This window comes from Thamnophis sirtalis, unplaced genomic scaffold (genome assembly GCF_051295495.1).
Source record: "Thamnophis sirtalis isolate CommonGarterSnake01/CBP01778 unplaced genomic scaffold, rThaSir2_p1.2 scaffold_11, whole genome shotgun sequence".
NCBI lineage: Eukaryota > Metazoa > Chordata > Lepidosauria > Squamata > Natricidae > Thamnophis > Thamnophis sirtalis.
Window position 1 is genome coordinate 51,889 of NW_028261391.1, and position 9,214 is coordinate 61,102.

Genomic DNA, 9,214 nt, shown 5'->3' on the forward strand with positions numbered 1-9,214 from the left:
AATTGCGGACCCAAAAGCAGCAGGAGGCCAAGTGATGCTCCCCATGCGCCTCGCACCGGCCTTCCGAAGGCTACTGTAGCAGCAGCTTTATCATTATTTCGTCCCGACCTACGTGGCCCAGGGAGTCACATGGATCGGGACAAAATAAGGGTAAAAAAAATGTTGCCTTGCCCTCAGCCCCCCCCGTTCCCCCCTTCCGGGTCTCCCAGAGACCAAGCTCTGGCAGAGAAGTGGCACCAGGGTTTCAGGAGCAAAGCTCTGAGAGGAGCCAGGCAGGGCAGGTGGGGGGGGGAGTCCAGTGCCGCCCCAGCGCTCTTCTTCCCTTGGAAACGGAATCCTGGGAGGGGGAGACGGCCTCCCCAGGCAGGGCGGGTATGTGGGTATGTGCATGAAAAGCACAAAGCGAGGGAGCCAGCAGCTGCGGATTAAGGAGCTTTGTGAAATGTCATGCCTACACGCAAAGTTTGGTGAGGGAGGGGGAAGAGATACTCCCCTCTCTTGACCTTACTTGGCTTGAAAATATTTGAGAATCAGGCCAGAGAGGAGGAGGAGGAGGAGGAGGAGGAGGAGGAGGAGGAGGAGGAGGAGGAGGAGGAGGAGGAGGAGGAGGAGGAGGAAGGAGACGCTGCCGCCTGCAGAGACACAAAGATCGAAGTTCACTGAAGACGCTCCCTCTCCGGCCAGCCCACAGGACTACCTGAAGGTGGGAGGGGGGGAGATTTCTCACAGGGCTTCTTCCGACATCCCAGTTGTATGGATTTCCATGCCTTCCTTTATGGGATGTTTTTTCCCACCTGGGACATCAGGAGGAGCCCTGTGAGGAGATGCCAATGGGCAGGAAATCTCTACCCCCCCCCCCACCTTCAGAATATCCTTTCAAAGAGTACTTTCACCAGGATGAAGAGCCGGCTGGAGGCGGCATTTGCATCAGGTTGGGCTTTCTTTGCAAGGTGGGCGATCTGGGGAGCGAGAGATTTCGGAGGCCTGGGCTGCCGTGGGCTGGTTCCTGCAGTGATTCATCCCCAGGGGTGAGCCTTTTGCCCTGCAGCTTGGAAGCTGCGGAGGAAGCCTGCCATGCCCGGCGAGGGTGGGGGCAGAAGAGGCGGCAAGAGAAGCCACGTCTCGCTCCATGCCTCACACTTCTCCCGCACCCCACCTGCCACCCCTCTCGCTAGAGAGATGGTGGGGAAGGGAGGCAGCCAGGATCTTCTTAGCATTGGGCGGAGGGAGGTGTTTGGTGGGAGGTGTTGGGCCGCGAGACGCGTGTCCTACCCGAGACTTGCAGCTCCGTCGCATTCCTCACTGTTTTGTCCAGGGAAGCACCTTGTAAAAAAAAACATCTCAAGTTCAACTTTCCTGGACAAAACAGCGAGGAATGCGACGGAGCTGCAAGTCTCGGGTAGGACACGCGTCTCGCGGCCCAACACCTCCCACCCCACCCCAATGCTAACAGGACCCTGGCTGCTGACCCCCCTGGCGCTTCCATCCGGGCCATCGACCGATCCTGGCTTCCCCTTCCCATTTCCGCCACTGGCCTCGAAAGCAGCCAGGCCCTCGTCGGCCAGCACCCAACCCCCGCCAGAGCTGCCGGGGGCTGCGGGGCAAAGGGGGGCCTTTCTGCACCCAACCTTCTTGGAAGACAAATGCTCCCGCTGTCCATCGCTCGACTGGCCATTGCACCCCTCTGGGCATGAGGATTTCCTCTAGCAATGAGGCCTCACGGTCAGTCCAGCCAAGAGGAAGAAGGAAGAACCGCCAGGGCCCCGGGAAGAGCAAAAACCCCACAGGAACAGCACTTCATTACGGGTAGTCCTCAACCTATGGCCACCTCTGTTTCAGTTGTTAAATCGTGACAGTCGTAAGTCAAGGCACTTAACCAGATGTGATTTATGGCAGTCATTAAATGAATCACATAGTTTTAAGTTCACATCATACAACCTTTAAGCAAATCATATAGCCATAAAACTGAATCCATTCTCTGGAAATTGGCAAAAACCATCAGAAACCTGGGGGGGGGGGGGGGGAGTGTTGAGTATCATGCAGGACCACACCACACTGTGACAAGTCGTAAACGTGAGCCCTGTTGCCAAGCGTTGGAAGTGCAGCCCTGGGGGGGGGGGTGCACATTCTGCGACACAGCTGAAAGTACTGGAAGCCCCCCTTCCAGAAACATATGGTCATAAGTCAAGGACTGTCTGCCTCCACCGAAAGACTATTCCTTCTTGGAGGTGGGAGCTACCCTACAAAGAGCCTTCCTTCTAGGCAGTGAATGGCTCCGCAGACACCCTCCCTCACCCAGGCACCTCCTTCCCTTTGGGGTGCCCTGCTCTGCCGGCCATTCCCTTCCACCACCCCCTCCACCCTGCCCTTGCCCCCCACCCCCCACCCCAGGCGTTCAGCCGGGGACTTATTGCAGAAGTGGCTGCAGAGGCAGAGAGGCTTCCTACCTGGTGATCTTGTCTTCTCCCAGCGTTGCCTTAGGAACAGGTGAGTATCTCCCTGGGGAGGCTGGTGGTGGCAAAGGCTGGCCCAGGTAACTTGACGGGCTGACGTGATTCTCTGCAGGCTGAGAGTAAGCTGGGGAGGGGGAGGGGGGGTCAGTCAGAAGAAGGTGCCCTCTGCTGCCTGGGGCCAAGTGGCAGAAGCTGCCCCTTCACCTGCCAAGCACCCCCAAGCTGCAGATGCTGAACGGAAAGAGTGGAGCTTTTCAGCCGCAGTTCAACCTCCAGGCCCGATGACTGGGGTGGGGGAGGCAAGAATGAACCCAACCCAATGAGGAGCCGCTGCTAAGTGCCTGGATAGGTAAGTTCTGACCTGCTACGTTCCCCTTAATGCCAGGGCATATCACCCAGCTCCACCTGCTCCCACCTGACCTGGGAGGAGTGGAAGAGGAGTGCCCTTTCCCAGCCCCTCGGCTGCCCTCATCCCTTCATCCTTTCGTCACCCGCGTTTAGGCAGCCACGAAGGCAGCCCAGCATTGGCCGCCTGATCCCAAACAGGGAGCTGGGTTGCCTCAGAGCGCCAAGCACAGACTCTGCTGGGACTGGCAGTCACTCCATCCACACACAGCCTATCTGCCAACTCAGCCCCCCTAACCGCCCGCCACCTCCCCGGGACAGTCATGTCTTCGTTTGTTTGGGAAACTTTGGAAGAGAAGCTGAACCTGCAGATGTGAAGAATCCCAAAATGGGGGGGGGGGGGGCAAGCACTTTTTAAAGAGGCCCACAGGAGAAAGCTAACAAGTGCTGGGCAGCATGAAGAGGATGAAAGTGTTTCAGACAATGCTCTGAGGACCAGGCCATGGGTTCAAGGAGCTCGTGGACGGAAGAGGAAGAAGAAGGGAAGGGAAGTAATTGAATTGTCAGACGACCAAGGAATGAAACTCTGGCCAAGGGAGGATAAAGTGAAGCCGGGTCCAGCACTCAGATGGCTTCAGAGGAGCTGCGGAGGCTGAGCCAGGGGAACGTCCGCCGTGGGAGACACCGGAAGCTGGTCTGCCAGGTGTTACCCCGGTAGGTCAACCCACGATGCCCTGGCAATGTTAATTCCCCTCTCGACCGCCACGCGACTAATGTTATGAGCTTCACGTGGGGCTGCCTTGGAGCCCAGAATTACAGCTGGCGCAATCTCATCAGTCGGAAACGCCACCAATTTCAAACTTCCGGGTAGTCCTCACTTTCCAACTGTGACTGGAACTGGCAATTCTCATTAAGCAATGTGGCTGTAAATGGAAAAACCATGCAACAGCACCCAACTTACGACGGCAGTTACAGCGGCAGTCTTTAAATGAACTACTCATGGTCATTAAGCGCAATGTCACATGACTGCGACTTGCAACCATTGACTTTGATCGTCGGAAGGTGGCTTGAAGGCCACGCACGGCAATCACGCGGGGGTGGGTGGGGGGGTCAGGATTGTGGCTCTTGTGAAGGGGCATACTGGTTGCCAAGTGCTCCAATGTCTGTGATGTGACTGTAGGGAGGCTGCAACACCACAACCTCCAAGGACTGGCCATAAATCTGCTTATTTAGCACTGCTGTAACTTCAAACGGTCACTAAATATGAGCGGTCAGTAAGTGACAACTGCCCATTCTGTAGCGGTCACCAATAGGGATCCAGGCGCAACTCCTGACCCTTAACTTCAGCCCTGAGTTCCGATTGCGACTTCGAAGACCCCACGCAGCACAGAAGCGGGACCATCCCCCTGGCAGAAGTGGGGGGGGGGGCTGTTCATGTTTAGAGAGGGCCCTCCAGGAGTCGCCTTTGTGCACCCCCCTCGCTGGCCCTGGTCCTAGACGCCTTCTGCAAGCCAAAGCCCTTGTTTCCATGCATTCGCCCTAAACTGAATGTGGCCTCCGCGTTAATTTTTGTTATGAAATTTCTATTCCCTATTATTGATCACTCAAAGATGTTAGGAACGGGGAAGGTTTTGAATTATGTTAAACAAACAAATTATTTAAATCTCAGAAAATTTCTGGGTCAAAAGTCTTAATTATGCCATGTTGAGAGTCAAGGACATCTCCCACCCTTCGCAGAGGTGCACTTCCACCCACCTAAGCGTCCCTTCCTGCACCTGAAGATTTTCCCAGAGATTTGCAGAAACGGCCAGAATCATTCTCCGTCTGTTTGCCATCCATTGGCTCAAGAACCCGTGCAAAGGTCTTTCCCCTCTTTTCTCTCCTATTACTGAACCTTAGCAACATTATCTATGGTTTTGCTAGCCAGGCTCTGGGGCAACAGAAATAAAAATGCCATCTATTCTCACATGAAAATTGTTGGCACCCAGTGGCTACTTCATATGATTACGGAAAAGTAAAAGGTTGAGGGGTTCAATGTTAATGCTTTATTCTACTGCAACAGAGGGAGTCAGAAGTCAAGGCTTTTTCTCTCCCCTCCTCCTCCTCCTCCCCACTGTGTCCTCCTATTTCCTCTTGCACTTTGTTCTTTAATCTAATAAAACGTTCAAACAGAAAATTGTTGGCACACATAACAAAATGTCAACAAAGGACAAGGAGAGAAAAGATGCTTTTAGTTAATTCTTTTCTAACAAAAAAAACAGCCACCCCAAATTCAAACTTACGGCCAGTGATCTCAGGAGGGACATAAGCATCATTGATGAACATGGTGCTGGGCTTTGCCAGTTTCAGATAGACAAAGTCAGAGGTGTTCTTTAAAGCAGCCACTGCTTCTTCATGGGTGACTTCCTCTAAGCAAACGTTGTTCACCTGGAAGAGGGAAAAGGCAAAAGGAGCTTATCCCTGGAAGAAAACAGACCTCCTCTGTGTCACCGGGCAAGGGACCACACTGGCGCAGGCAGAAGTTGGGCTCTCGCCCAGCAAGTCTCCGGACTGCTGCTGTGACTGATGCAAAACACGATGACAATAAAAATACAGAAGGCGTCTTTTGAAGAATGGAATCAGACACAGCGACAATATCAACAAGGTCAGTAATAGCAATAGAACTTAGACTTATATACCACTTCATAGTGCTTCACAACCCTCGCTGAGTAATGGTGTTTGTTTCTATGAACAGACTGTGCCCAAAAGATGTTACTGATGTAAAGTCAACAGTAGAATAAGTTTATCTGATGAGATAGAAATGGTATCAAAAGTGGGTTTATAATTGAGACCAAGAGAATGATTTAGAAAAGGAAATTTCAACTCCCCGCAGTCATCTTGTCAATTTGCCACGGGCAACTCGCTACAGCCAACTTTCTGCAGGATAACTCGCCATGGGACAATTCACAAATTCAATTTAATTATTTAAAATAAAATTTAAAATATTTACATTTTTGATAATCACATTTCATTTGCCCCTCTTGGCATCCTTTCTTTAAAGATTCTATTCCACCATTTCTTCAGTATTACTGTAACTTTTGTCCAGTGGCGAGTTGGCCATGGCAAGTTGTCCTAGACCCTTTTCCCTCTCCCAGAGCAAGATGAGAGAGGAAGGGATTTCAAGAGTCTACACATCAAAAGCAACGGATCAGGCAAAGGAGAAACTGCCTACAGAAATCGCTTGCTTGATTCGACCTGACGTTCCTCAGCTGGACAGACGTGGGAGGTGCGAGCTCTGAAGAGCGCCACATGAACTCTGTCTGAGCGCCACATGAACTCTGTCTGACAAACCAGTGCTGAAATCCTTTTGGATCAGAACCTCCCTGTGGGGAGGGGGGTGAAGAAGGGGCAGCGTCTCATCAGACCCAGAGGGAGTGCAACAGGTCCCTCATAGGTCAATTTGCCCTCTGAATCGGCGTTGGGGGAGGGAGCATGGCAACATGGCTGCATAAAAAGCTGGCTTCTGGCCAAAGTATCTGAGCAGGAGCATGTAGGAAACGGGATGAAAAACCTGGTAAGAAGATTTAATTAACCAATAGATATAAATCAGAATTTGGAAAAGGCAAAGAACCTTGAGAGTATAAATAATATCAATGGACAGACCGGGATTCTGGCAAAAAAAAGAAAGAAAAGAAAAGAAAAGAAAAGAAAAGAAAGAAAGAAAGAAAGAAAATGGAAGGTTAAATCACAAGCCCAAAAAGAACTACTTGCTTTAAATAACTTGGATACAGAAAGGAGAAAGCAGAGAAGTGACAAACCCATTCAAACACAAACTTTGAATTTGGATTTGAAAAGGCTTGTCTTTAAAAGAGATTAGGAGGGTGAAACGGAAACCAAAACAACATATCAAGGAGATTTGCTTTATTCAAGTTTCTTCTAACTAACATATCTTAAGCAACTCTAATTAATGAGAGGTAGAATGTAACAAGAGGGGAAAAAATCAAGAAAAAAATCATTATTTTCTCACTTATAACCTAATCTTGTCTTTGCAACAAATGGAATGTGAAACTTTGAGCCTGAAGTTTTAATTAACCAATTGTCATAAATCAGAATTTGGAAAAAGGCATACCGTATTTTTTGGAGAAGACACACACTTTTCCCTCAAAAAAGGGGGTGAAAATCTGGGTGTGTCTTATACACTGAATACAGCATTTTTTTGCCTCCTGAAACTCTGCCCCCTTCACCAAAATGACCGTGGATAGCTTTTAGGCGGCTTTCAGAGAGCTCCTGGGGTCTGGAGAGGGCAGAAATGAACAAAAAATTTCCATTTCCATCCCCCAGCCCCCAGCAGCACTCTACAAACTTCCTAAAGACTATCCATGCCCTTTTTTTTGACAAAACGGGCATGTTTTGGGGAAGTTTGCAGAGTGCAAAAAGTTTTTTTTAAATTTTTCTCTTCAAAACCTTGCTGCGTCGTATACTCCTGTGCGTCTTATACTCCAAAAGATACGGCATTTTAAGCAGCTCTAAGCAATGAGAGGTGGAAGGTAACAAGGGGGAAAATAAAATCAAAAGCTGGGAAAATACGAAGTTTTTTGCCGGAGGGAGAAGAAAGGATCAAGGCGGCTCCTGCTTCTCTTCTTCTTCACATTAGCTGAATTAGCTAAATTTAAGGTGGACCCGAACTCTGAAACAAGAACTGTATAACTAACTGTAATTTTGGAACTGGACATTATGGAAAGGTGGGAATTTGAAGAACTACATGAAATTATAAAAAATATGCATAACTCATTAAAATCAAGTATAAATATAACTTTGAAGTTAGCTATTGAGGAGAAGCAGGAAGAAGAAGTGAGACTCCTCTGGTGTTGTCAGACAGAGAGTCCTAGCAAAGCTAAGAGGGGACAGAACTGCCCAAAGGGAGGGTGAAAAAAGCCAGAACAAAGTTAAACTCACAGCCATCAGCTTGTCTCCGATCTGGAGCCGTCCGTCCTTATGTGCAGCTCCGCCTTCGATAATTTTGGTGACGTAGATGCTGTTGTCTCCAGGGATGTGCTGGTTGCCGACCCCCCCAGCGATGCTGAACCCGAGACCTGCTTCAGGAGAGCGAAGGCCGTCAGCATCCACCCACGGCCGTGCGGCAGGGACCCAGGACCCTCTCTGGGACAGCAGGGAATCCGCTGAGAGGCTCCGTGCCAGAGTGGATCCCAGCAGCTCTGCCTCGTTCAGGCTCCAGCGGAAGTGCTGGCACGGACGCCCCTCTGCCTCCAGGAAAGGGCCTTTTCTGCAGGGCGGGGAAGGGGGATACCCGCTTTTGGGGGAGGGGGGAGGGGGGAGCATTACCCCCTGACAAACCTTTGGGCCCCTTCACCAGCTTTATGTCCACCACCCTCTCCGTGGTTTGCCTCCTCCTCTTGACGGACAGACGGACCATGGAGCCCGCCTCCTTCAAGGCTTCCACAGCTTTGCCATGGGTCACATCGCGGACGTCCACCTCGTTCACACACAAAATGCAGTCGTTCACCCTGCGTGGGGAGAGGGGAGGTTTCCCATATCCGCCTTGTGCAAGCGTGAGAGGGAGCACGGGTGCCGATCAAACATGGAGCAAAGCACCACTCTGAGGAACAGCCCTCCTCCCCCCCCCACCAGGACTGCCCCCATCTTTCCTCCCTGCTCTTCCGGGGCTGCCTGCTTCTATTCTCCGTCGTCTCCCCTTTGGGGGCCCCCAATCAGTGGGGAGGAGGGAAGACAAGGAACGAAAGGCAGCCAGCCAAGGGAAGCACAGGCAGGGGGAGCCAAAGCCCTTGGAGGAAGCTGCTCAGGCAGTGGGGCTGCCCCCTGGAGGCCTGGAGGGGAAGCTCTAAAGCTGCTTCCAGCAAATCTCAAGGGAGAAGCTGAGGAGGGTCTGAGGCTGGAGCACATTTCTGAGCCACCGAAGGAGGCGACACAGAGGTTTATGGAAATGAATAAGCCAATCTGAATGCCCGATGCCTAATGCCCACAGCAGAGCACTCCCTTCGGCCACCGGCATGGACTAAATAACTTTTAAGATCTGCTCCACGTGCGAATCCTGCCTCATTTCCCTGGGAGGGACTCCTTGAAGTATCTGGCACCAATAAGAAGTGTAACTGGATGAAAAGATCAACACAGTCTTGAATTGTCCTGCGGTGAATTGGCCACAGCGAGTCGTTCTAGACCAGGGGTGTCAAACTCAATTTCATTGAGGGCCGCATCAGGGTTGACTTTGGGGGGGGGGGTGTCAGGTAGGCATGGCTAGCTCAACGTCACTCATGCTGGGGGTGTGGTGGCCCCAGCACTGGGTCAGCACTGGGTCAGCAAAAACGGGGCCCCAAGCTCCGTTTTTGGCTGCAACAGCTTCCTGCGACCCTCTGCCAGTGAAAACGGAGCTGGTGTGCGCGTGCGTGTGCGTGCGTGCG

At 51.5% G+C, this 9,214-nt stretch overlaps 1 protein-coding gene across 10 annotated transcripts in view; it reads right to left on the reverse strand.

The window, feature by feature from the left end:
• Positions 1-9,214, reverse strand: part of DLG1 (discs large MAGUK scaffold protein 1) — a 51,548-nt gene that overhangs the window by 20,750 nt on the left and 21,584 nt on the right. For 5 of the 10 annotated variants that reach the window (XM_087724969.1, XM_087724968.1, XM_087724966.1 and 2 more), the window contains exons 8-11: positions 8,133-8,302; positions 7,734-7,870; positions 5,081-5,225; positions 2,448-2,577 (exon numbers count right to left, since the gene is read on the reverse strand). In XM_087724969.1, the coding sequence (XP_087581095.1) occupies positions 2,448-2,577; positions 5,081-5,225; positions 7,734-7,870; positions 8,133-8,302 (582 nt within the window). Of the gene's footprint in view, positions 1-2,447; positions 2,578-5,080; positions 5,226-7,733; positions 7,874-8,132; positions 8,303-9,214 lie in introns of all 10 variants that reach the window. The other 5 variants (XM_087724967.1, XM_087724965.1, XM_087724961.1 and 2 more) reach the window with 1 other exon arrangement.